This window comes from Molossus molossus, unplaced genomic scaffold (assembly GCF_014108415.1).
Source record: "Molossus molossus isolate mMolMol1 unplaced genomic scaffold, mMolMol1.p scaffold_m16_p_3, whole genome shotgun sequence".
Classification (NCBI taxonomy): Eukaryota; Metazoa; Chordata; class Mammalia; order Chiroptera; family Molossidae; genus Molossus; species Molossus molossus.
Genome location: NW_023425366.1, coordinates 97229137 through 97256412, shown reverse-complemented (window position 1 = coordinate 97256412; position 27276 = coordinate 97229137). Strand labels below are relative to the sequence as shown.

The 27276-nt window shown below is 52.2% G+C and overlaps 4 protein-coding genes across 4 annotated transcripts; 3 read left to right on the top strand and 1 right to left on the bottom strand.

The window, feature by feature from the left end:
* Positions 1–2743: 2743 nt before the first annotated feature.
* ZNHIT1 (zinc finger HIT-type containing 1) lies at positions 2744–9656 on the bottom strand. The gene is made up of 5 exons (XM_036280623.1): positions 9604–9656; positions 5695–5865; positions 5141–5220; positions 4816–4985; positions 2744–4720 (listed from the first exon to the last, which is right to left on the bottom strand). Exons 1-5 carry the CDS (start codon positions 9623–9625, stop codon positions 4699–4701), a joined length of 465 nt encoding a protein of 154 aa, XP_036136516.1. The 5' UTR covers positions 9626–9656; the 3' UTR covers positions 2744–4698.
* A 675-nt stretch (positions 9657–10331) lies between these two features.
* PLOD3 (procollagen-lysine,2-oxoglutarate 5-dioxygenase 3) lies at positions 10332–18103 on the top strand. Its single transcript, XM_036279039.1, has 19 exons — positions 10332–10733; positions 11107–11198; positions 11345–11481; positions 11590–11753; positions 11894–12006; positions 12177–12240; positions 12716–12813; positions 13158–13259; positions 13428–13553; positions 13736–13857; positions 14137–14241; positions 14355–14480; positions 14760–14901; positions 14991–15104; positions 15291–15359; positions 15878–15982; positions 16756–16902; positions 17153–17278; positions 17657–18103. The coding sequence occupies exons 1-19, from the start codon at positions 10619–10621 to the stop codon at positions 17810–17812; spliced, it is 2223 nt and encodes a 740-aa protein (XP_036134932.1). The 5' UTR covers positions 10332–10618; the 3' UTR covers positions 17813–18103.
* A 3271-nt stretch (positions 18104–21374) lies between these two features.
* Positions 21375–23204, top strand: LOC118642106 (2-acylglycerol O-acyltransferase 2-like). Its single transcript, XM_036279721.1, has 6 exons — positions 21375–21456; positions 21659–21837; positions 21960–22164; positions 22352–22526; positions 22615–22799; positions 23050–23204. Exons 1-6 carry the CDS (start codon positions 21375–21377, stop codon positions 23202–23204), a joined length of 981 nt encoding a protein of 326 aa, XP_036135614.1.
* Positions 23205–23654: 450 nt separating this feature from the next.
* MOGAT3 (monoacylglycerol O-acyltransferase 3) lies at positions 23655–26604 on the top strand. The gene is made up of 7 exons (XM_036279720.1): positions 23655–23739; positions 23978–24085; positions 24172–24242; positions 24519–24723; positions 25019–25193; positions 26158–26360; positions 26450–26604. Exons 1-7 carry the CDS (start codon positions 23667–23669, stop codon positions 26602–26604), a joined length of 990 nt encoding a protein of 329 aa, XP_036135613.1. The 5' UTR covers positions 23655–23666.
* The last annotated feature ends 672 nt before the right edge of the window (positions 26605–27276 follow it).

Below are 27276 nucleotides of genomic sequence, written 5' to 3'. Positions count from 1 at the left end.
CCACCTCTTCAGAGTTCCACCCTGGCCACGTTTCCCCCGGCCAAGAACCCACCTCCTATGGACTCACTTCAGACTCCTGAGACTGAACCCAACCCCTCTTTATCCTCTGAGTGGGGTCTGAGCAGTCAGGTGGGTGGGGGCATCCCCAAGTACTTGCATTCTATATAAATACATGCATAAATAAATTTGTATAGTAAACTGTTTCAGGGCTGAGAGTGTCATGAAACAGCTGGCCAAGCACGAGATGCCTGGGGCAGCATCCAGTCATCTCAGTTCTTGGACACTAGACTGTCACCTGTCCCCCTCTCCATCACCTTTGAACTATCTTATCCAGCAAAATAGAGGGAAGGTTGCAAGTGATTTTAAGACTGTTACATTCATAATTATTGATAAGGGTCATCAAGGAGCAGATCTGGAGACTCAGCTCTAGGAAACTGCCCAGCATGAGATAACAAGCCACTCGTTTTACTCAAACTTTTGTCACAGCTGTACAAGGATACAGGTGGTCTAGGACAGTTTCTTCTTCTTCTTTTTTTTTTATCCTCACCCGAGGACATTTTTACATTTTTTATTCAGATAGAGTGGGAGGGAGAAAGAAACATCGATGTGAAAAGGACACATCGAGTGGCCGCCTCTCGCACAACCCGACCAGGGCCGGGGACAAACTGCAACCAAGGTACACGCCCTTAGTGGGAACCGAACCTGGGTCTCTCTGGACCACAGGCCAATGCTCTAACCGCTGAGCCAAACCGGCCAGGGCTAGGACAGTTTCTTTACCTGGACCTGAGAGTGGGTATCAGAAACTGACCAGCCCTTTGAAATTGTGTCAAATCAAGGGTCTGGTGCAGATACATTTTTCTGGGGAAGGTTCAATAACTTCCAGAAAAGACTCGGAAGGTCTGTTCACGGAGGCTTGCGTATCAGTGGCATGTGTACGACTCCCTGGTATCCAGCTCAGACACAGCACTGGGTCATGAGTAGACTTGGCACAAGGCACTGAGCAGCTCTGTACCCACTGAAGACTAGAAAATGAGGCCACAAAAAAGAAGCCTGGCATCTAGTGGAAGGAGGTGGTAGGGCCTTATCCTGGTACCTTCCCCTGACTATGGTGACCAGTCACTTGGGGGTAGCTTGGTTTCTGATATCAGCCCTTTCCCTTTTCATCCCATCTGCTCACCAGTACTCTCTCCTGGGATGTAGACCCATCTACCTTCTAACTGGGCCCTCTCTCCAGAGCTTCAGAAGTACATGCACCCCATGTTTTCACAGGCTGGGCAAATTCTTTATTTCCTGTCATTCCTATTACCATCATCGCCAACCTCTCAGTCACACAGATTGACAATCTCAGTCATCTCTGGCTTCTCCCTCTACTTCCCCTCCCCCCAGTTAACTGCCAAATCCTATCAGTTCTCTCCCTCCAGTGTTTTTACATCCACGGACTTCTCTCCCTCCACTGCCTGGTTCTGGGTCAGGCCCTTATCCTCTCTTGCACAGACTAGTCACAGGGTTTTCCTAATTGAGGTACTTGTCCATATTCCTCTACTGGAGCATCAATTATTGTCCTGCCCTGGAAGCTCCCTGGTGACTCAGAAAAATAAGAAAAGACAATTAAGACCTTGACACACTGCCTGACCCTACCCCATCTTTCTAACCCCGCTTCTTACTATTCCTCTATAGAACCATGCTCTCCCAGCAAGCTGGACTGCTCCACTGGCCCTGGACGCACATTTGCATCGGGGCCTCCCATTAGGCTCCACCCAGAAACACTGGTGCATTTTGAGTTGTTCCCCTATATAGAAGCTTCCATGTCCAAGGAGTCTGCAAAGATCTGTATATCCTACCCCCTTCATACTCTGCTTTTGGACAGTTTGTGGATATCCCATGGCCAAGCCAGTCCCCTAGCTAAGTCCAAAGCCCATATGGAAAGGACTGCGCAGAGTGCAGACACCAGGGAGTGTTTCATAGAGGCCCTTCGTGTAACAATCTACCATGACAAGTACCAGGCCACCTGACTTGATTGTTAGCAAACCAATAACAGGTTTCTCTCTCTGGATGAGACACATATCTTAAAATAGGTCTTACAGCCCTGGCCGGTTTTGCTTAGTGGTTAGAGAGTCAGCCCATGGATTAAAGAGTTGCGGGTTCAATTCCGGTCAAGGGCACGTACCTTGGTTGTGGTTCATCGTGTGGGAGGCAACCAGTCGATGTGTCACTCTCACATCAATGTTTCTCTTTCTGTCTCCCACCCTCCCTCTCTCCCACTCTGAGATAAATAGAGAAATATCCTTGGGTGAGGATTTAAAAAAAAAGTCTTACAATTCTAAAAGGCCACAAAAATGCCACAGGGATGCCTGTGTACCACACAGTGAATGACAGAAGCCAATTACAACTCCTGATGCTGCCACCAGGCACCTCCAACCTAAATTCTCCCTCTGCCCCACTCTACTGCTTCTACCTACTTACCCACACTCCATCCTGCCTCTTCTCATCTCCTCCCCCTTTCAGGAAAACTAGCCTTAGCCAGGTCTCACATTTGGGTATTTAAATAAGTGCCTAATATGATCATCAGGTAAGTTTTGATTTCTTTGTCCATCAGTCATGGTCACATGGCTCTAAAGGGCTATTGACACACCCTTAACATGGTCTTCTTTTCTAGAAGTTAGAGCACAAAGACATGACCCCTGCCCTGAAAAAACTCACAAGATAGGAGCAAAGAAATATAAACAACTGGTTTCCATATAATGGGCAAGATGCTAGGGCTACTCCAAAGAATCCTCCAGTTTTAAGGGAACTGGCTGTAAAAACCTCCACAACAAACTGCTTTAGGTCTTCCTAGTTGTGTCCTCCTGACCTACAGAATCTGTGGAAATAATAGAAGGTTTACGCATTGAGTCGTGGGATGGTTTGTTATGCAATAGCAACAGGGACTTCAGGAACCCAGTTTGCTGGCCTAGGTTTATTGTCTCTCTCAGGAAAGGAAACTTTCCTGGGTTCTAACTTTTATTTTTTCCTCTCCACCAAGAAGTACACTCAAGAAAGAAACTAGAAGAAAAGACAATTTCTTTGTGTAAACCTTTTATTATACACATGGATTCTGGAGGGCAGGAGTTTAGACATGGCAGAGCAGAGATGGCTTGTCTGTTCCATGATGTTGAGGACACAGCTAGGAAGACTCAAAAGGCTGAGGCTGACTTGGTACCTTAGGGCTGAAACCATCAGGAAGCATCTTCACTCCTGTGATGGAAGCCTGGGCTGGACCTGTAACCAGGAGTACCTGCTCATGGCTCTCCATGTAGCTTGGGCTTCCCCAGAGCACGGCAGCTCCAGGACAGTTAGAAGCCTTACATGGTGGCTGAAGGTTCCAAAATAAGTGCCTTAACCTACATGATCCTATTAAGCAATATCACCCTGATAAATTTAATTTTTTTTAAAGTAAAAAAAAAAGAAAAAAAGCAAGTATCCTAGGGACAAGGCAGAAGCTGCACTGCCTTCTACCTCCTAGCCTTGAATCCCATGTGGTTTCACTTCTGCCACTCTCTACTGGTTGAATCAGTCATAAGCCTACACAGATCCCAGAGGAAGGGGACAAAGACCCCACCTTCAACAGAAGAATAGTCAAAATTTTGCAGGCATCTTTTAAAATGACTACTATTAGGACTGTCTGTAAACCCTGTTCTCACCACCATTCAACACAACCCTGTCACCAACACCACTTGCCCAACTGCAAGTCTCCAGAGAAAGGGCAAGCAGTTCCTCAGGAAGACACCAGAAACATTTGGGCCAGCCCCAAGTAAGTCCCCCAAAATGGGAAGAAGAGCCTAAAACGGTACTGAAAATTGCCCAGATTTTGCTGGATATCATTAGTATCTTAATGATGTCTTATGTTCAACAAATACTTCCTAAGCAGCTGGTTGGCTATGTTTCAACTGGATATGGGGCAACTAGGACAGCAACTCCAAGGAGCTTAGGTGCTTATAAGAAGAAGCCACTTAGAAGAGGTGTGAGCATAAGAAGCTGCAGTTCCACACAAGAGTTACAGCATCCAGGGCCACACCAAGAATAGGAGCCATGAGTTTCTCCATGCTTCCCAGAAACTTCTGGATTTTCTTTGCTAATAATTTCACATACCACAGCCCCGATAACAAGAGCTTCCTCAGTATAACTGTTCCCTCAGACTGCCATTCCTGGGGCCTTGGTGTATTCAAAAGACACTCAGAACTAGAGAAACAGAAAGCAAAAACAAATGAACTTAGTCAATAACCAAAAAAGTGACATAAAGAAGCAGCCAAGAAATGCAGACATGGGAGTGGTAGGAGAACAAGACAAAATCTTTCATGGTCAGAGGTCTGTAGGGGCAGAGAGTGGGAGTGATGACTGACAGGTAGGAGAAAAAGACACAGAGTACTGAGTAGGAGAAACAGGTGACCCATCACCCTCATCTCCAAAACACCATGTGACCAAAAGGCAGGTGCCTCCTCACATTGAGACATCTCATTACAACAGTACCCTGAAGGCTGGCCCACTTCCCTGCCACATCCTGGGAGTAAGGCTGGTCTTCCCTGGAGGATAAGACATGAGGTTTGTTGGGTGAGTGAACAGTTTCTCCCTTGGTCCAGGGGAGCATCTTTCCTTTTGGTGATATCTTCTCCGAGGCCAGGGTGAGGCACAGAGGGCCTTCCTCTTCAGGTGTTCCCAGGCTCATACAGTCCACTTCAGGCACCTACAGGTAGAGGAAGCCCAGGATGAAGGGAGGGTCTGGAGGCTGTGGGGTGTAGGAGGAAGACTGTGTGGACCTGGGGCATATTCCAAGCTAACCTGGTCTCCTGGTGGGTGCCTAGACAGCGTACAGTGCAGTACCGGGCACCACAGCTGACACAGGTGTATGGGGAGGGGAAGCCGCATACAGCACAGAAGGGGCGCTGGGGCCGGGATGGGGGTCCTGCACAAGCCGTCAGGTAGTTGGGGCCCTCAGCCACACTCAGGTTCTGCAGATACAAGACGGTAGGCTCCACAACTCGTCCACCCACCCACATAGCAAACAGTCCACCCACCCACATAGCAAACACCCACCAAGGGCTCAGCCCTTCTCTGTGGGCTCAGCCCTTCTCTGTGGGTTCCTCCCTGCCAGCTCCTCTCTCACCTGCTCCTCCAGCAAGGCCTGAAAGTTTTTTCGAAAGCGAAGTTTAAAATGATCACCTCGAGTTTTCTTCTTTTTCTTTCCTAGAGTTCAAGAACAGTAAGTTACCTGGCACATTCCAAATAAGACACCATTTTTCTCCATCCCATCATTCCCAATGCCCTTATGTCCATTCTCTGCCCGCATACTCACCTGGGCTCTAAGTAGGCCTCTGTCTACCATCCTTTTCCCTTCTCCCAACTTCTCCAATCCCAGCCTCTTCATTTCTACACTCCCTAAATCTAAGACTTTAGAGCTGGAAATTCAGAACTCATCTACTCCATCTTCTTCTTTTTTTTTTTTTTGTTAATCCTCACCTGAGGATATTTTTTCCATTGATTTTTTTTTTTTTTTTTTTTTTAGAGAGAGTGGAAGGAGGAAGGGAGGGGAAGAGAGAGAGAAAGAGAGAATAACATTGATGTGAGAAAGACACATTAATTGGTTGCCTCCTGCATGCACCCCAACTGGGGCCAGGGATTCAACCTTCGGCCTTGTCTCCCCAACCCCACCCGCCTCACCAGTGTCTGCATCATCATCAAATTGAGGCAGCCTTTTGCCAAGCTGGGGGAGTCCTGCATGGGGGTCATCCTGGAAGTTGTCATTCTCCAAGGCCTCAAGCTGCCTGTTGATGCGGCGCTGCCGGGCAGCCCTGTCCAGCACCCGCCGCTGTCCAGGGTCCTGGGAGCGAACTAGATAAGACAGAGCCAGAAGGGTTATGGGAAGGGGGCGCAGAGAAGAGAGCAGCTGAGGTGACCCTGGCTCTGGGAAGTGTGTGGATGATGTCCATGGGGTGTGGAGCCACAGTTCTCTGATCTCATCCTAGTCACCGAGCTCTCAGCCCCTATATCTTCTACCAATACAGTAGTTCCACCTTATCCATGGTTTCACTTTCTGCAGTTTCAATTACCTGCAGTCAAACATGGTCAGGAAATATTAAATGAAAACGGAAATAAGCAATTCACAAGTTTTAAATTGTGCACTGTTTTGAGCAGGTGTGGTTGTAAGAAGCTCTAGTACCACCCAAGAGTTACACCATCCACAGCCACAAGAATAGGAGCCTGTGATGAAATCTCATGCCAACCCACTCCGTCCTGCCTGGGATGTGAATCATCCCTTAGTCCAAGTATCCAGGCAGTATACAGTACCTGCCCGTTAACCACTAGATAGCCATCTCAGTTATCAGATCAACTGTCGTGGTATTACAGTGCTTGTATTCAAGTAACCATTATTTTACTTAATAATGGCCCCAGCCCTGGCCGGTTTGGCTCAGCGGTTAGAGCGTCAGCCTGCGGTCCAGAGAGACCTGGGTTCAGTTCCCACTAAGGGCATGTACCTCAGTTGCAGTTTGTCCCCAGCCCTGATTGGTCTTGAGGGTGGCAGCCACTCGATGTGTCCCTTTCACGTCGATGTTTCTCTCTCTCTCTCTCCCTCCCACTCTATCTGAACAAAAAATGAAAAAATGTACTCAGGTGAGGATAAAAAAATAATAATAATGGCCCCAAAACACAAGACTAGTGATGCCAAAGATATGCCAAAGAGCAGCTGTACAATATATGTACGTATGGGAAAAAAATATATGTATAGAGTTCAGTACTATCTGTGATTTCAGGCTCCAGTGGAGATCCTGAAACTTTTTCCCCATGCATAAGGGGGGACTGTATATCAGCCACTCTGGTTTGCTTCCTTCCTAGCTAACTAAGACAGCCATTTCAGTCACTCATGCATGTTTTCTGTCCCTTTGGCCCCAGCCTCTCCTCCCAGTGCCAGATGATCCAACCAATGAAATGCTGACAGAAATCACACAACCATGCTGACGAGACAACTGCACACTCAGAGCTTCCAGGCTCCACTGGGACCTAATGCACTTGGCCTTCATGCTCAGCAATTTCATTTCCTACCTCAGAGGAAATGACACATAGAGACATTCATCTTTTAGCCCACCCTCAATCATAATTGCTTGGGTGCCCTCCTCATCAAGTCTCACTGCTAAAACCAGTCCTTCCACCTCCAGCTGAGACCTTCTCTCCTTCTTGCATCTTCAAATCTCCTCTTCAGCTGGTATTTTTCCTTCAATGAAAAACCCTACTAAACTCTCTCATGTCCACCAAACCTCACAGCTGCTCTTCTCTAACAGAGTGGCTCTCTCATCCACAAGCAAATGACTCCAAAAGGGATTCTCTCAATCCAGAACCTTCTCTTGAGCTCCAAAACTGACTATTCAACTGGCTGCAAAAAAATTACCTGCTGACCCCATTGACACTGCAACTCAAAATAAAAAATATTCCCACCCAAGTCTGCTTCTCCTGTAGATGCTCTTTAAGTGAATGGAACCATCTACATAGACATCCAAACCAAAAACCTAAGAGTTATTTTAAACCTCTCTTTATTACCATATCAGCCGTTCACCAGGTTCTGATAATTCTACACAAAATCCCTTTATTCATTAAACAAATATTTATTGACTGCCTGTAACCATTATAGCATCAATGCCAGTGGCTAACACTTACTGGGATTACTTTGAGTCAGGTACCAAATTAAGCTCTGCATAAATGGAATCCTTTAACCCTTACAACAACCCTATGGGACAGGTATTATTATCATCCCCAGCTTACTTAACTTTGCATAGTAAGTGGCTGGGTCAGAATTCAAACGCCAAACTGCCCAGCATAAAAAAAACCACATGTTCTTTTTTTTTTTTTTTATCCTCACCCGAGGACATTTTTCCATTTTTCGTTCAGGTAGAGTGGGAGGGAGAGAGAGGAAGAGAGACAGAGAGAAACATCGATGTGAAAGGGACACATCGAGTGGCTGCCACCCGCACAACCGACCAGGGCCGGGGACAAACTGCAACCGAGGTACATGCCCTTAGCGGGAACCGAACCCGGGTCTCTCCGGACCACAGGCCGACGCTCTAACCGCTGAGCCAAACCGGCCAGGGCTGTTCTTGATCACTGCACTATACTGCCTTCCTTCCAAGTGCCAGGTTGTACCTTAGGCTCTTGGAATACAACCAGAGCCCACAGTCTAGCAGGGAATACAAATCATAAAACAAGAATGATAAAGCATAGTATGTGCTAGTATTAGGGAAGTACAAGTACAAAGTGCTACAGAGCACATGACAGAAACACCTGGCCTGGCCTTGGGGTAGTCAGAAGATTTTCAGGAGGAAAAGTAAGTTCAGTTTGAGGCCTGACTGATGAATAGAAGTTAACCTGGTTGGGGAGAGGGAAGGGTGTCTCAGGCTTTGATACCAACATGAGAGAAGGTGTGGATGAAGACTGTGGTGCCTTCAATAAATTAAAAGTTCTATATGGCTGGTATATAAAATGTGTTTAAGAATCTTTAAGTATCTACAGGAATTTGGATTTGGGGATTTTATGTTGAGGGTGACAGAAATCCAGTGAGGGGTTTTAAGAAAGGAGTGCAATGACTGGATTTACTACTAATCAACTGGAGGTGTTCTGCTGCTCATGTCTTTTTATCTGGAGTACTTAATTGCTTTCTAACTGGCCTTCAAGCCTCTAGAACCTGTGCTATACAACAAAGCAGCCAATAACATGTGGTCATTTACAGTTAGATGTAGGTTAAAATGAAGTAAAATTTAAAATTCAGTTCCTCGATTGCACTAGCCACATTTCAAGTGCTCAACAGCCACATGGAGCTAATGGCTGCCATGATGAACAGCCATTAAGAACATTCCCATCAGCCCAGAAAATTCTACTCGACAGCACTGCTCTAGTCTCTCCAATCCATCCTCTGCAATAAAGCTAGGGCTGCCTTTCTAAAAGATGAATTTGTTTCAGTCACTCCCCTGACTGAAAAGCCCTTGATGGCGGCTCTCCACTGCCCTCAGAGTTCAAATTCTTCGGCAGTGTATATAATGCTTTTCCCTAGCCCTCTAGTTTCTTTTACTACTTCTCTGCAAGCCCCAAACAGTGAACTCGGTTTCCTAAGCGATTTGCTTTTTTCTTGCTTTCTTGCCTTTACAAATGCGGCTTCTTCTGCCGGGAATAAGTCCCCGCGCACCTGCACACAGCGAAACCTAGACTTGCAAACATCCTCCTCCCTTCCAAGCCTTCATGGTTCCTTCCTTTCCAGAAGCTGGATTGGGTGCCACTCCTCCATGCGCCAGGCGCTGTGCATCCCTCTGCCATAGCACGTATGAAACACGACGATAGGCCTGCATGTCTGTCCCTCTCCCAAAAAGCCAGTTCTAGGAAGATAAAGATCTTTTTTCCTTTCTCCATCCCCAGCGCCCGTCTTGGAGCAGGCGTCAATAAAACGTGAATGGATGGTTTGGGCGCTGCCCCGATACCAGGATCCAAGGGCCCGAGAAGGGATTTGAGACTAATAACTGAGTGAGAAAACCTTAATCCAGGTTCTGATTGGAGACAAGGAAGGGAGCCAACCCCCGGGGTCTCACATACCCGAAGTTTTCTTCTCCACCATTTCCACAACACAGCTGACGAAAGAGGCTATTGCGCACGCGTGCTAAACCAACTGCTTTTGTAAGTGCACCGTCACTTCCGGCGACGAGTGCTTCTGCGCGTGCGCAAAACTACGCTTTGCCGCTTTGTTCCCTTGGAAACGAGCAAGCTTTCTGCCATCTTTCTTAGGGGCAAAAGTACTTCTGGCCTCAGTGCAGTTTTGTATTTTATGGAAGCCCTGAAATGGATCATTTTGAAGATGTGGTGCCAGTGGTCTTTCGAGAAACGTCATTTTCCTTTGGTCCTTCTTTAGATGCCATTATCACAAAGACAGCCCCTGCAGCTTCTTCAAGGGCAGTAGAGATGACAAGCGGGAATCCCAAAGACTGTGAGCAGGTTTCAGTGGGCAACACGAGAGGTCCCGTATGACCCTCCGCCGACACTTCAACCCCTAGCTCCCCCAGGGTTTCAGACTCCGCGGTCTTCTCCCTCCCTTCCGCCCGCTCCTCCACTCGTCCGGGCTCCATGCTCCCCCACAACCTCGCTCTCCATTCTTCCGTCCCGCCACTGGGGCAGGGCTGTAGCAAAGCTCCGCCTCCCCGTTTCGTCGGACCCGTGAGGGGTCACTTCCCCTCTCCGGGTTTCAGTTTTCTCCGGTGTCCGGTGAGCAGTGGGCTGGGCTGTCTCTGACCCAAGTCCTCAGCTCGCGATCGGCGGCTCTAGCCCCCGCCCCTCTTCCGCCTCGCGGCCCAGCGGCCCCTCCGCTCGCTCCGCGCAGCCCACGCGCCTGCCCCCCGGGACAATCCTCGCCTTGTCTGGGACTCCGACATCTAGAGTTTTCTGTAGCCTCCGGCTACGCCTTTTTTCCAGGGCGGAGCCCCAGCCCAGCTCCTCCTCGCGGTGGGCCGCACAGAAGCCCGGTCGCCTTCCAGAGCCCCCGGCTCGGTAGTTGGGATCCTGGCGCGTAGTCGGCGCCCGGTGCGAGCCTGTGTGCGGTCTTGGCCAGCTCCCCTCGATGGCCTCCTGGGGCCCGGGACTTCAGCTTCTGCTGCTACTGCTGCCGCTGCCGCCGCTGCCTCCTTTGGCCTCGGCCTCCGACCGTCCCCGGGGCGGTAACCCTGTCAACCCAGGTGAAACCCCCAAGGAGAGCCGAGTGAGCTCCAGGCTGACAAGACTGCCCGCCGGGGCTTGGGGGAAAGGGTGGGGCCTCTCATTCGCCCAGCGTGCTCCTTGGGACAGAACCGCTCACTCCCGACTCTGAACTAAAGTTTCCAGCCTCCCGTGCTAACTGACCCGGAATTCCAGGGTGTCACTCCCATACCGTTCTCACTGGGGTCGGAAGTTTCTTTGGGCGAAGATTTTAAGAGGGAATTGGGGGTGGGGGGAGGAGTAAGGGACAATAGCAGAGTTTGAAGGAAGGGAAGGGGGCCTGAGGTGAGTGGAGCACGTTGGGCAGTAAGCTGGGTGAGTGGGTCTCGAATCCTAATTCCCGACTGGTGACAGAGAAGTTGCTGGTGATCACCGTGGCCACAGCCGAGACAGAGGGATACTGGCGTTTCCTGCGATCCGCGGAGTTCTTTAACTACACAGTGCGGGTAGGAGAGGAATGCCCTTGTGGACGGTAGGAGTGGGGGGCAGTGATTTCCAACTGGAGGAGTGGGCTGAGGGCTGGATGCCTGGGGCCCCACGGTGAGCCTGGCCAGCTGAATCCCTCCCTCGCATGACGGCTCTACCCCCATAGACCCTGGGCCTAGGAGAGGAGTGGCGAGGGGGTGATGTGGCCCGAACAGTTGGTGGAGGACAGAAGGTCAGGTGGCTGAAGAAGGAAATGGAGAAATATGCAGACCAGAAGGATATGGTCATCATGTTTGTGGACAGGTAAAGGGGCTGGAGATGGGGAGGAAAGGGTGGGGCAAACAAAAGGAAGAAGGTGTGGATACTAAGGTTCCTAGTGGCTGTCCTGTTCATCCTCCCCTTCCTTGCCAGCTATGATGTGATTTTGGCTGGCAGCCCCTCAGAACTGCTGAAGAAGTTCGTCCAGAGTGGCAGCCGCCTGCTGTTCTCTGCGGAGAGCTTCTGCTGGCCTGAGTGGGGGCTGGCAGAACAGTACCCTGAGGTGGGCACGGGGAAGCGCTTCCTCAACTCTGGTGGTGAGTGGCAGAGTGCCAGAGGCAGAGGGACCAAGAGTGGTGGGATATGGAGTGTTACAGGTGCCTGGGGGCCAGAGGGAGTGAAGACAGGTTCATGGGCCCAGGGAGTCTTGAACTCAGCACCTCTCCTACCCCCACAGGATTCATTGGCTTTGCTCCCACCATCCACCAAATTGTCCGCCAGTGGAAGTACAAGGATGATGATGATGATCAGCTGTTCTACACTCGACTCTACCTGGACCCAGGACTGAGGGTAGGGAGGGACAGAGGAGGTATGACCTCCTGCAGCTCTATGGGGGTGGCAGGCCTTAGGCTGACTGGAGGGAAGGGGTAAAGAGGCTTTAGGGAAGATGTAAAGAGAAAAGAGTGAGAAATGATGTCCTACTCCTTCTTGCATTAACTGCACCATCTTATCCCATCCAGGAGAAACTCAGCCTTAATCTGGATCATAAATCCCGGATCTTTCAGAACCTCAATGGGGCTTTAGGTGAGGAAAAAGGCAGTCAGAAGGGGAGATGAGAGAGGCTACTGGGGGTCCTGAATTAGGGAGGGGCTCCTGGTGGAACTGGGATTGTCTTCAACTTACCTTATGTTAACTTCATCAAACGCCTGAATGGCTGATAAAGTTGCATGGTGCTAACAGTAGTAAAAGCGGTGGCGGTCATACCTAACTTCTATGGAACGTACTATGTACCAAGGCCCTGGGCCAGGGGCTTTACTTCTGTAATTTCATTAACACAACAATCCTACAAAGGAGGGCTAGGGTCCGTGGTTATCTACCTGTTACAGATGAGGAAACTGCTTCTCTGGGGGGCTGGTGACTTGCCCAGGTCACACTGGTAGTAAGTGGAGGAGATCCCCAAAGTGGCATCAGAGTAGCTGGATTCCCCCATATTTAGAAGCACCTGCTGTTTGGCAGCTTCAAGAGAAAGGGAGTCTAAATCCTGGCCTTTCTTCCCCAGATGAGGTGGTTTTAAAGTTTGATCAGAATCGTGTGCGTATACGGAATGTGGCCTATGACACGCTTCCTGTTGTGGTGCATGGGAACGGTCCCACTAAGGTGCCCCAATGGCTCATACCCTTAGCCCCAGACTCTGCCCCAGTCCTTCCTGAACTCAAGCCTGGTCCAAGCTCCTGCCCCATACCTGGCCCCTTCCCCAGCCCCTTACCCCTGTCCCAGGCGTGGCCCCACAACCTCTGTCCCTGCCCCAGACCTAGTCCCAGTCCCTGGTCGCCTCCAACCCTTCTGAGTACTTGGTCCTTCCCAGCCCCAGCAACAGAGGTGCTAGGTGAGGTTCTAAGTGTCCACTACTCCCTTCCTTGTTCCTGTCTGTCTACCTGACCTCCCTCATCTCTGATCCTGGGCTCCTCTGCCTCAGCCTCTCTCCCTGTCTCTCCCAAAAGCTCCAGCTGAATTACCTGGGAAACTATGTCCCCAATGGCTGGACTCCTGGAGGAGGCTGTGGGTTCTGTGACCGGGACCGGAGGACACTCCCGGGGGGGCAGGTGAGGAGGGTAGGGCAGAGCACACTGAAACAGGGTGTGCAGGGAGAACATGCTGGGCAGCACTGAGGGGGCAGAGTTCCTGGGAACCCCCAAACCTTGTCAGGTTATAGAGGACAGACCAGGTGGGAGTACCAAGCTGTCCTCTGAGCCCTGTCATGTATCTTCCAGCCACCCCCCCGGGTGCTTCTGGCTGTGTTTGTGGAACAACCAACCCCGTTCCTGCCCCGCTTCCTGCAGCGGCTGATGCTCTTGGACTATCCCCCCGACAGGATCACCCTCTTCCTGCATAACAACGTGAGACATCCTGGCAGCCTCTCTATGTGGGCCCTTCCAAGGGACCTGCCCAGATCAGAACTCCCGATCCCCACTCCCAGATTGCTTCCTATACCCTGCTCATTCACCCACTTTCCCATCCCATCCCCCAGGTACTATCTTTCTGCCCTCTCAGCACCTCCCCCACTTCCTTCCCTCTCCAGGAGGTATACCATGAGCCCCACATTGCAGACTCCTGGCCCCAGCTCCAGGACCACTTCTCAGCTGTGAAGCTTGTGGGGCCAGAGGAGGCCCTGACCCCAGGCGAGGCCAGGGACATGGCCATGTGAGTGAGACCTGGGCAGGGAGGACTGGGGAGGTACAGGGGGTGGAGGTAGGGAGACTGCCATCCACTGCACCACCCTTCCTTCTCCATCCACCGTCCAGCTTCTCTGTGCCCTTCACAGTGCTGCCCGGTCACCATATGTCCTGTCCCTCCCTTGCCCTTATCTCATAGACTGAACAACGCGGTGGTCGAGAGTGAGGGGGAGTTTCACCCACTCGGCAGTCCTCTCCTCCCCCCACCTGCTTCCGTTTCAGCTCCTCTGTCCTCTGTCACCTCCAGGGACAGGTGTCGGCAGGACCCTGAGTGTGAATTCTACTTCAGTCTGGACGCTGATGCCGTCATCACAAACCAGCAGGCCCTGCGCATCCTCATTGAAGAGAACAGGTTGCTTGCCTGGCTCAGCCAGAAGACCCCCAAGTAGTCCCCTGGGAACCCCTAGCTCCTTCCCTGGGCATGGAGCTTGTCTCTGCCCAGTCCTCACATCCACCTGTTCATAGGAAGGTCATAGCACCCATGCTGTCCCGCCACGGGAAGCTGTGGTCCAACTTCTGGGGAGCACTGAGCCCTGACGAATACTATGCACGCTCCGAGGACTACGTGGAGTTGGTGCAGCGGAAGCGAGTGTGAGTCCTGCCAGGGCTGCAGCCCCTCTCCTCCCACCTGGGCCTGAACAGATGCCTGCACCCTCTCCCAAGGCCTCGGTCTCAGGGATCTGGCAGAACTGTGGGGCAAAAACTGACTGGAGCGGGACACTAGTGGGTTGTGACCAGCAGTACTTGACAGGAAGTGAGAGGCCTCCAGGCTCTGAGAGTGGGGTGCCCTGAGGGAAGGGGCTTTTAGGCTGAACTGGGCAGAATTTTAGGGGCCATCCACCTAACTGACCCTAGTGTGTGTACTTCCAGGGGCGTGTGGAATGTGCCCTACATTTCTCAGGCATATGTGATCCGGGGGGAGACCCTAAGGGCAGAGCTGCCCCAGAGAGAGGTGTTCTCCGGCAGCGACACTGACCCAGACATGGCCTTCTGTAAGAGCCTGCGGGAGAAGGTGAGCAGGGCAATAGGATCAGTGCTGGGGTCCTGGGAGGCAGCCAGCTACCTTGTGTCTCTCCTTCTCACACCCTTTCCCCACTCCAGGGTATCTTCCTCCATCTCAGCAATCAATATGAATTTGGCCGCCTCCTGGCTACTTCCCGGTATGACACAGACCACCTGCACCCTGACCTCTGGCAGATCTTTGACAACCCCTTGGTGAGTGAGGGGCCCCTCACCAGAGTGTAATGCCCTTCACTATAGGAAGATGCACGTGGGCGGGCATGCACACCCTTGCAGGACCTGCCACTGCCCAGGGAGGGGCCGTCCAGGTGCTGGGTCTTCCTGGGAGGGACCTGATGAAGAGGATACACATAAAGGTGTGCTTCCCTGCTTCCTCCCCAGGACTGGAAGGAGCAGTATATTCACGAGAACTACAGCCGGGCCCTGGAAGGGGAGGGACTCGTAGAACAGGTGAGCCCCACTCAGCATCCCTGACTGCCCTGATAGCCATCACCCCTTGGGTCCACCGTCTGGATTAGTGGTTTCCAAACTGACTTCCCCCAGGCGCCCTAGGGTTTTCTGCCCAGGCAAGATGAAGGCAAAGGCCGATCAGATAGGCTTTCAGCTCCCCACCCCTGCATTAGTCAGTGAGCCTCTCTTGTCTGTTGGTCATATTGGTGTTATAGGCAAAATTACATTTTTGTAGAGAAGTTTGAAAAGCACTGTTCTGGATTCTGGGGCTCCAGGACTCTCCTGCCACTGCGCTGTGCTCTCAGTGCTGCTCCCATTGCCTCTGGCCCAGCCTCTGTGGCCCAAGCCCTTCATGTGGCCCATCTGCATGCTCAGATCCCCACTCTCCTCGCTTCTCTCATGTCCTGCCTTCCCTTTCTTCTCCCTGCCTTTTCCCTCCTTCGTTGGCTGCCTGTCACCTCTCCCCACCCCATCCCTGAGTGTCATCCAGCCCTGCTCTTACCCTGCCCTGTTCTCAGCCATGCCCAGATGTGTACTGGTTCCCTCTGCTGTCAGACCAAATGTGTGATGAGCTGGTGGAGGAAATGGAGCACTATGGTCAGTGGTCAGGAGGCCGGCATGAGGTGAGAGGGGCTCGGGCAGGGGAGGAGGGAGGACCCTTCCAGGAGGAGGAAGTTGCTGGGTCTAATGAAGGGAAATAGTATCAGAAGAGTGGGAACAGAGAGGGGTCCCCAAGGGGACAGGGTCCACAAGGGTCACAAGTGCATTTATTTGTATATTCACTTATGTATTAAAGTTCTTAGTGGGCAGGTCCTCGATGCAGCCACTGACCGGTGGGCAGGCACACTGAGGAGCTGTGCAGACTCTGTCCTCACCTGCGGCTGTCAGCAGCAGCAGTCCGGGTTCTGTAGGAGCCACAGGAGGGACCCTTGGCCCAGACTTGAAGGGACCAAGGGACCTCACAGAAGAGGTGCCATCTTAGCTAAGACTTAAAGGGACAATAAGAGTGAGTCAAGCTAGCCCTGGCCTGTTTGGCTCAGCTGTAGAGCATCGGCCTGAGGACCAGTGAGTCACAGGTTCAATTCTGGCCTCGGTTGCGGTTTGTCCCTGGCCCTGGTCAGGGTCATGTGGGAAGCAACCAGTTGATGTGTCCCTTTCACATTGATGTTTCTCTCTCTCACCCTTTCTCTCCCTCTCTCTCGCTCCCACTCTATCTGAAGATAAATAGAAAAATGTCCTCTAGTGAGGATTAAAAAAAAAAAAAAAAAGAGTGAGTCAAGCTAAGAAGTGGTTGAGGCTGTTCTGGATGAGGAGACACAGGCTTTAGGGCCTGGGAGCAAGAGGAGACGGGAGGCTGGCACTGCTCTGTCAGCGGCTCAGTGCCCACTGTCCACAGGACTCAAGACTGGCTGGGGGCTACGAGAACGTGCCCACCGTGGACATCCACATGAAGCAGGTGGGCTATGAGGACCAGTGGTTGCAGCTGCTGAGGACATACGTGGGGCCCATGACCGAGAGCCTGTTCCCAGGCTACCATACCAAGGTGGGCCACTGCTCCTGCCACCCCTGCTCCCTCAACCTTCCCACACCCCTGACCCAATTGGAAGTTTTGACACAGCACCTTTTTAGCCCCTGAAGCATTTGGGGCTCCATGAAAAGAGCTATAGGAGGGCAGCCCTGGGGGGAGGCTGTTTGACCCCTGCGGCCACTCTTATGACAGGAGCTGTTGCTTCCTTAGAAGAGCCCCTGGACCTGAGGGTCACCCCTTGGGCCTTTTTCTCACGTCCCCACAGACCCGGGCAGTGATGAACTTTGTAGTCCGCTACCGCCCAGATGAACAGCCCTCTCTGCGGCCACATCACGATTCATCCACCTTCACTCTCAATGTTGCTCTTAACCATAAGGACCTAGATTATGAGGTGAGTCCCTAGTGTCTTCCCACTTCAGGGCACCGCCAGGGTCCCTGTGTGTGTGCGCGCATGCGTACACACACACACACACACACTCTCTCTCTCTCTCTCTCCCACCGGAACCCTGTGTCCACTCCCTCATAACCCTGAATGCAGCCCTGTCGCCCTCCCTGCCTACCGCCTGCCCTCTGCACATTTCAGTTACTTTGCTGGTATCCGCTCCTGGATTACTTCCAGGCTAGCTACCTCTGCCTGTGTCTCCTTGTCTGCTGGCACCCCAAACCCTGCATTCCCCCTCCCTTATCCCTTTGGTCTGCCTCTCATGTCCTTGTATCCATCTGTCCCCAGCCTGTGTCTGCTCACTCTCCCCTTCTGTCCCCTTCCCAGGGAGGTGGCTGCCGCTTCTTGCGCTATGACTGTGTGATCTCAGCCCCACGGAAGGGCTGGGGGCTCCTACACCCTGGCCGTCTCACCCACTACCATGAAGGGCTGCCTACCACGAGGGGCACTCGCTACATCATGGTGTCCTTTGTCGACCCCTGACACTCAACCACTCCGCCAAACCTCTCCTGCCATCGTGCCTTCTTGTGCCCCAATCCTTGGAGGAAGGGGTCTGTCTAGCTCCTCGCTTACTGAGTGTATGTTTGGTGTGTCTGGGACTGGATGTCTCACCTCCGCCCCACCCAACACAGAGCCCTCTCAAGAAGCTCCTGGAGCCCCCTCGTTCCTCCCCTCAGCCCCCAAGGTTCATGGGGAGAGAGCTTCTGGGGGTTCCCCATGTGATAAATTATTTTTTCTTAGCCTCACTCCCAATAAAGGAGAATTTGTAATTCTCGAGTCCATTTATTGTCTTTTATCTACCTATTGACCTCGTACTCCTCCTGCCACCCAGAGCAGAGAGAGACCAGACTTACTCCAAAGAAAAAGAACAAAGAGGCCCGGCCGGTATGGCACAGTGGATTGAGCGTCATCCCATGGACTGAGAGGTCCCAGTTCGATTCCCGGTCAGGGCACATGCCTAGGTTGCAGGCTCAGTCCCCAGTGAGGCGTGTGCAGGAGGCAGCCAACTGATATTTCTCTCCCACATTGATGTTTCTCTCTTTCTCTCCCTTCCTCTCTCAAAAATAAATAAAATAAAAAAGAACAGAGAAAAGGAAAAGGCAGAAGCAGAATGTGTGGGAACCTGGAAGCGTCCCTGGATCCCTGCCCTTTATTGCCTGAGCTGGAGAAGTGCCTTAGACGGGCCAAACCAAAAGCACTTCACTGTCACGTTCAGTTGAAAGCCACCCACCACCCAGCCTCTGCACTCTTCTCCCTAAAGGCATCTTTCATCACTTGATGGCATCTCCTTTGCATGAAGGGTGGATGGCATATCCCTGCGCTGGGCTCCAGGGAGAGTGCTCAGAGAAGGCGGGCTCCACGGAGGCGTGTGTCCTATGAGGGAAGGCAGGCAGGGGCCCCACTGCCACTGCCGGGACCTAAGCTTTTACTTGGGGGTTATCAGGAAAGGGAAAGCCCCGTTGGGTCATTCCAGGGAAAGCTTCCTGGAAGAGGAATATGAAGCAGCCTTGAAAAAGAGACCTCCTGAGAGCAAGTCTTGCTTCCAGCCTCTAGGGGGCCAACTAGACCTCTTCACCCAGGAACCCTTGAGGACAGCCAGCCACGCCCCTTCAATGTGGTCTTTCCCAGCACCAGCCTACCTTCCTGAATTTATCTCCCAACTGTTCCCTTGCAGAAGAAGCCTTTTTAAAACTAAACAGGGCCCTGGCCAGTTTGGCTCAGAGGTTAGAGCATTGGCCTGTGGTCCCGAGAGACCCGGGTTCAGTTCCCCTGCAGGGCGCGTACCTGGTTGGGTTGTGTGGGTGGCAGCCACTCGATGTGTCCCTTTCACGTTGATGTTTATTTCTCTCTTCCTCTTTCTCCCTCCCACTCTATCTGAACAAAAAATGGAAAAATGTCCTCAGGTGAGAATAAAAACCAAACAGACCCTGGCCAGTGTGCTAGGTAGTTAGAACGTTGGCCCACACACTGAAGGTTGATGGATCAATTCCAGCTCAAGGGCATGTGCGTGGGTTGCAGGTTCCATCCTTGGCCCCCCTGGGGCGGGTGTGAGGCAACCAATTGATGTGTCTCTCTCACATGGATGTTTTTCTCTTCCTCCTCCCTCCTTCCACTTTTTCTAATAAATCAATGGAAAAAATATCTTTACGTGAGGATTAACAAAAACAAAAACAGGCCTGTTTACCTGTCCCAGGAAATTTCCTGCCTCCTACACCTCACTTGCTGTCCACACTTTATTCTTGCCTCCTGCTCAGATTCCTAGGAAAACTTCCCTATGAAGCCTTCCTGCCTGGAGGTTGGGGCAAGTCACCTGAATGGATGGGTCACCTTACCATGTGGACTGAGCATTTCTCTGACCAGACTTTTTTTTAATCTTCATCTGAGGATATTTTTATATTTTTATCTTCAGACAGAGTGGGAGAAAGAGAGAGAGAGAGAAGTGATAGAGACACATCGACTGGTTGCCACCCTCACAACCCCAACTGGGGCCAGGGACAAACCACACCAAGGTACGTGCCCTTGGCTGGAATCAAACCCGGGACTCTTTGGTCTATAGGCCGATGCTCTAACCACTGGGCTGGGGCTCTGACCAGACTTTTAAGTTCATCTCACCCTGGTCCCCACTTCCTTCATCACATGCCCTGTGGATGGAAGTGGGCTGAGTAGGGACAGAAGAAAATACCTCCTGATAAGGTCCCTGGACAAGAAAGCCTGCACAAGAGTGGGGCAGAAAGGGTGTGCCAGCCTGAGCTGTTGGTCCTGGGCAACGGAAGCTGTCTCCTATAGTGGGTCTATGCATTTATAAAGCATCTCCCATCTGCCAGGCACCCATCAAAAGGGTTGCAGTGATGAGTAAATTACCTGCCTCTTGTTGCTTTAGCAGGGACCTTAATAAAAAAATGACTGTAATGGAGGGAAAATAGTTTATGCTAGGAGAGCATGTGACAGAGGCACTTGATAGGATGTGTGCCAGACTTTCCTAAGGAAGTGACATTCCCTATGCCAATGCATTCTGAACTTAACAAGGCCTGACCTCAAGAGAAACTATTTCACCAGAGTCTAACATATTGGAGTTTTATGAGAGCTTGACAAACCTGAAGAAAGGGAAATGTACAACTCGGCCCCCCCAGCCATCCTGTCTCGCCTGGAAGAGACTGAGAAGCATGGATGAGTTCACAGTCCAGGGATACATGTTCACTAAAAGACAGAGACTTTAGTCATAGGACTAGAGAATGCTTCCCTTTCCCCACACCTTATCGCCACATGGCTGAAGGCCTATTAACCATAGTTCCTTTTACCCAGTACATCATGCCTGGCTTTCAAACAAAAAACAAACAAACAAACAAAAAATGACAAGGCATACTAAAAGACAAAAAGCACAGTTTGAAGAGACAGAGCAAACATCATAACCAGACTCAGATATAGTAGTGATGTTGGCATTAGCACACCTGGAATAGAAAAATAAATAAAATAAGTGACCTTCCCTGACTTGGATAATGTACCAGCTCCCACAGGCCTCTGGTCACTGTTGGGTAAGGCCACAGTGACAGTGAGGACTGGCCCCAGCCCACTTGGAGGATGTGCCCACTGCTCAGTGGGCCCTCTCTTGAGGGGCTCCCTGTCCTTAGCTTTTCCCACAAGGCCTTTACCTCTGGAGTGGCTCCGAAGAGAGTCCTAGGCTGACTAAGGGGGTTCAAGTTGTTCTCACTCACGTAGGGAGTCCTGCTATTTGTGGCACACACAACTCTGGCAACCCCCCACTTTTCCAGACCTCTGCCAGCAGGCTCTTCACAGAGGTGGGAGGTTCTGACAAGCACAAAGTCCAAACACCTTCTTCACCCCACCCCCCATCCCTGCTCATTTCCAAGAGCTCAGGTAGTGGTTAACCCTTCCTTGCCTGGGCTCATCAGAGCCTAGTGTGTGAGCCAGCAAAGGAATCGAAAAAGGGGTGGAACCAGGGCCAGGGGTCAGGGCCAATGGATTGAGCTAAAAAGGAATGTGCTTAAGTGTCCATGGTGACCCCTGTGCAACTCCCCTGTACAGAATGCCGGCCTCTTCCAGCCGCTTCCGCAGGTGTCTCCAAGTGTTTGCTGTCCTACAATGGGTCTTCTCCTTCTTGGGACTAGGTGAGTCCCTGAAGCTCTGTACCTAACTTCTTCGCACACACATGGGGCTCTGCTTCCCCATTACCACAAGAGAGGGAGATGGGGCAAGGATCTCTGGGGTCCTTGAAGGAGAAAAGGAATTAGGTGGGGCAGGGAAGGGGGGAAAGGGGGAGACCTGGAACTTAAATGCCTGGATCCTGAGACCACCTTCCCCATCCTCCAGCCCAGGTGTGCCTGGCCTTGCTGATCTTTACACTCCTAGGCCAGGCCTGGATACTAGCTGTCCTCTACTTGGTCTGGCTCTATGGAGATAGGGACACTCCGCAGACAGGAGGTCGCCGATCTGCCTGGGTCCGAAACTGGGCCATCTGGAGACATTTCCGGAACTACTTCCCCATCTCGGTGAGGGTCCCCAGGAACCACCTGCTGGGTTGGGGACAGGGATACAGAAAATACCTTTCCTATGCCACTCCCAAAAGTCCAAACTCACTGCCAGGGTGGGGTGTGCACCCTCTGCCCCGCAGCTGGTTAAAACCGCACAGTTGGATCCCTCCCAGAACTATCTCTTCGGCTTCCACCCTCATGGCATCCTGGTCATCGGGGCTTTCAGCAACTTTTGCACAGAGGCCACCGGCTTCTCCCGCATCTTCCCTGGCCTCTGCCCACACCTGCTCATGCTGCCATGTTGGTTTCACCTTCCTCTCTTCCGGGACTACATCATGTGTAGTGGTGAGGAGTGGGGAGCCGGACCTCAGGAGCCCTCTCCCTGCTGTCACCTCTTACCTACGTCCCTCCCCTTTGGGGGGTCCTGGTCCCAGCTCTGCCTTCCCTGCGCCCTCTTCCTTCCCCTCTCCGCTAGAAGACCCAGGCAGCAGCCCGCCACCCCCCCTCCCCCCAGCCTTTACTGTTCCCCCAGGTTTGGTGTCTTCTACCAAGGCCAGCGCCGCCCACCTGTTGTCCCGGCCTGGGGGTGGCCAGGTGGCGGTCCTAGCCGTGGGAGGGCCCCTGGAAGCGCTGGAGGCAAAGCCCGGAGCGCTGAGCCTGCGGATCCGGAATCAGAAAGGATTTGTCAAGTTGGCACTGGAACACGGGTGAGGAAACCGCGCCCGGGCAGCCCTGTGCAGGCGGAGCTCAGCGCGCCCCCAGGCCTGGGGTCAGGCGAGTCTCTGCTTCCCCTAGGGCCTCTCTGGTGCCTGTCTTCTCTTTTGGGGAGAACGAGGTCTTCCAGCAATACCCGAACCCACCCGGCTCATGGGTTCGGAGGGCTCAAGAAGCGCTGCAGGGGCTGCTGAGTGTGTCCCTGCCGCTGTTCCACGGCCGCCTAGGCCTCCCCCTGCCCTTCCGCACGCCCATCTACACCGTAGGTGAGCCAGGGCCCGCCCACTCCTCGGGAGCTCGGACCCCTGCATTCTCCCCAGGCGGCGGTGACTGTCTGTGGTCGGGGCCTGAAATCCTGACTGCCTGCTGTGTGTCGGCCATGCTGGCCTCACCCCTTAGGCTGGCCTTTGACAACCGCCTGGGCCACGACCTCTGTTCTGGACGATCACAGCGGGCGGGAGGGAAGGAGACAGGGAGTCCCAGCCACCACTCTCTCGCTTCCGGTTCTGCCCACAGTAGGGGCCCCGATCCCGGTGCAGCGGAGCCCGCGGCCCAGCCGGGCGCAGGTGGACACGCTGCACGCGCTCTACTTGGAGCGGCTCACGATGCTGTTCGAAGAGCACAAGGAGCGCTACGGGGTCCCGGCGGATCGGCACCTGGTCCTCACTTAGGCCCACTGGGTGACTGTGGATGGGGGGTTGAAATTAAAGGTGGGAACAAACCCGCGGTGTTTGTGTGTTTGTACATCGAGGGGAGGTGTGTGCGCGGCTACTCAGCAAAGATCCACCCCCTAGTCCCTCCCTCAGGGCCTGGCAGAGGTAGTGGCCTAGACGCTCCTGGAGACCTACAAATAGATCCCGGGCACGGTTCAGGGGCCTGCTCCGCAGCAGTCGAGATTAGACAGTCCCAGTCGGGTTTCGGGGCTCCGCCAGCTGCTAGGGACCGGTCCTCCGGCTCTCCAGGGTCTTCTCAGTCACCTAGCACATTAGTTGCCTCACCTCCCTCGCACCTCCTCCCAGACCCACTCTGCAGCCAACTCAGACCAGAGGACTCAGGAAACTCAAAGCTCAGTCTGGGAACAGCCTGTAGAGGTCAGAATCCAAGGATCTCTTCGTCTACAACACCCCTGCACCATGAAAACCCTGAAGAAGCAGTGGCTGGAAGCAGTGAGTGCCTACCAATACGTGCTCCTGTTATTTCTCATCGGTGAGAGAAGTGGGAGAGGCATGGGTTCCTGGGTCTGCAAGGGGAGAAGGGACTGGGGGAAAGGGGGGAGGCTGGAGCACAACTTACCTGGATGCTCAAGGGCAAAAAGAGGGGGAGAGGACTGATGTGGGGCTGGGAGATATCTGGAGGATATGATCCGGGTGGAGGAGAGCAACCACTGGATGAAGTGACTGAATTTCAAAAGCGAATTCATTTTTCTTTCTCATTTTTCATACAGGCCCTTTTGTTCCCCTTCCTGTCCTCTTCCTCCTCTTCACACCCTTCTGCCTATTCTCTGTTCTCTACTTGGCATGGCTCTTCCTAGATAGGAACACACCCAACCAAGGTAAGTGCTGGAAGAGGGCCCATGCAGGGAGAGATGGCAGCTGGGTGCCTCCAGGGCTTCTTCCACTCACATGTTTCTACCCCTAGGTGGAAGGCGGTCTGAGTGGATGAGGAACTGGACCATTTGGAAACACTTCAGGGATTATTTTCCTATCAAGGTGACAAGTTATTCTCCAGAGAGACTCTCTGCCTCCTTCCTCTCCTCCACCTCCCCCATCTATTCACTTCTCCCCATGCTGGAGGCTGAGCCCCAGCTGCCTAAGCTAAGGCAATGGGGCAGGGGGTGGAGTGGTGTTCAAGAGTGGGCCCCCTGTATCATTGATCCCATACTAAGACCTTGAACTCTGAAGTCTGTTGGAGTGGAGGGCAACCCTTTTCAGTTGGTGTCCTGACTTCTGTTCTTTCTTCCCCTCATCCTGTCCAATACCCCAAAGCTAGTGAAAACAGTAGACCTGCCCCCTGACCGGAACTATGTGTTCGGCGTTCATCCACATGGGATCCTGAGCTTCGGAGCCTTCTGTAATTTCACCACAGAGAGCAACAACTTCTCCCAGCAGTTCCCTGGGCTTCGGCCCACAACAGCCACACTGGCTGGACTCTTCCGCCTCCCAGTCTATCGAGACTACCTCATGGGCTTTGGTGAGCCTCCAGCTGAGTGGGAGGAGGTGTTCTCTGGCCAAGGTGACCTCCTCCCACCTAGCTCAGGGACCTGGCCAGGCTCACAGTGGGCATCAGTGAATAGCTTTGGAGCAAGTGTCCTGTGGTGTCCTTGCTGGAACAGATATTGTAGGGCACAGAGATATAGGCATGGTGGGTAGGGGGATTTGGAAGGAATGGGATATGGGGACCACCCTTTAGATACTAAAGAGTAGAACGAGGGGCTGGGGAACCAAGGAGGGGGTGGTGACTGCTTTCCACCTTCTCATGCCTGCAGGATTATGTTCTGTGGACCGCCAGAGCCTGGACTTTATTCTGTCACAGCCCCAGCGTGGGCAGGCCATGGTCATCGTAATTGGGGGTGCACACGAAGCCCTGTTTTCGATTCCAGGAGAGCATCACCTCATTCTCCAGAATCGCAAAGGCTTTGTGCGCTTGGCGCTGAGGCATGGGTGAGTGGGGTGCTGGTACCCTGTCCAAGGCTGCTCTTAATTTTTTTTAATCCTCACCTGAGAATATTTTTCTATTTATTATCAGATAGAGTGGGAGGAAGGGGAGAGAGAGGAGAGAGAGAAACATCAATGTGAGAGAAATACATCGACTGGTTGCCTCCCACACAACCCAACCAGGGCTGAGGATAAACTACAACCAAGGTTCATGCCCTTGACCAGAATCTAACCCACAACTCATTGGTCCATGGGCTGACGCTCTAACTGCTGAGCCAAACTGGCCAGGGCCAAGACTGCTCTTAATGGTCAGAATTTTACAGTGCACCTGCAGGTCCACACTCTCCATCTCTACACACCCAGGTCCCCAATTGGTGGTTCTGTGTGTTCCTAGAATCCACTGGGCCCCAAACCTAGAAGGTGCTCATGTCAGTGCTTGAGTGTTTACTCTGCGCCAAGCACTATGTCTACTTTCCAGGCTTTCTCCCACTCCAAGAGAGTCAGAGTCATAACGCAAATAGCAGGTTTCAAAGCCTTCTCTGACACTATCTCAAAGGCAAGACCATAGGCATGTTTCTTTACCTGTGGAAAAGTTAATACCTGCCCTACAATGATGTAGTTGTAAAGACTAGATGAGGGCCCTGGCCAGTTTGGCTCAGCGGTTGAGCGTTGGCCTGAGGACCAGAGAGTCCTGGGTTCGGTTCCTGCTAGGGTCATGTACCACAAAAAAAAAAAACAAGACTAGATGAGGAAATGTATATATGAAGGTTCAGTACACAATCGTTTCTCAAGAAATATAAACCCCTTCTTCCAGATTTTTCTTTATAGCCATTGTCTTTTGCTTTAAAGGCCTTAGGAAGTGGAATTAGGAGGTGTAGGGAGGGTTATGCTGTTCTCTGGGGCTCCCATCTTGGGGTATTCCAAGAGCCACTGACCTGACCACCCCTCTTCTCTATTGTCTCCTTCCAAGGGCCTCCCTGGTGCCTGTGTACTCCTTTGGGGAGAATGATGTCTACAAATGTAAGACTTTTGCCACAGTCTCCTGGCAGCATCGGTGCCAGATCATCTTCAAGAATGTCATGGGCTTTTCTCCTTGCATCTTCTGGGGCCGCAGTCTCTTATGGGCCAACTCCTGGGGCCTGCTGCCCTTCCCTGTGCCCATCACCACTGTGGGTGAGTCCTCATCTCCAGGGAAGAGAGCTTCCATCAGCTGTGTGGGCAGCAAAGGCCTCTTGCCTCACCTGTTTCTTCTCTACCTGCAGTGGGCCGCCCCATCGAGGTGCCCCAGTGCCTCCATCCCACTGAGGAGGAAGTTGACCATTACCATAGGCTCTACATAAAGGCTCTGGAGCAACTGTTTGAGGAGCACAAGGAAAGCTATGGTGTCCCTGCTTCTACTCACCTCATCATCAAATAGCCCTGGCCTTGCCCTGCCCCCAGCCCCTGAGCTCCTAATTCAGTGCTCTGAGACACACACACTCCCACCTACAGCCATGTCCAGTCCTCCAATAAAAGCTAGTTCTCTCCCACCACTACTTTGTAGAATTGGATGTCTGCAGAGCTGACTCTCTGGCTCTGGGAATTAGCATGCCCAGGCATAATCAGCCCCCATTCTAACGTGTTACAGAGCTGCTGCCTTAGATTGGATATCAGGACTCTAAATTCTCCTTCCAGTGAGAGTTAATTCTGTTGCATGACCTTGCATAAGTCTCTTACCTTTTCTGGGTCCCTTCTCTGTAAATGAAGGTATCTGCTTAGCTAAGAGCTGTAGGACATTTGGACTGAGTTGTGGGGGGCACAGGAAGTTTAGGCTTTGAAGGGTAGGCAGGATTCAGGTGAGTGGAGAAGGTAGTATGGCTAGTGGGATACTTTGAGCAAAAGCTGAGCTTGGTCAAGGGTACCTGACAGTATGGAGAGTGGAAGGATCCCCCAGTGGTAGAAAAGACAGTTAAGTACATAGCTTGCTTCTCTGTATCTCCTCCTCATTCTTGAAGTTTCCTTGGGGCTGGGAGATCAGGTGAAGCAGGGATTTGTTCTACCAACATTCAGCCCTACTGCAAAGTCCAGCATAGGTCACCATTTACTCATT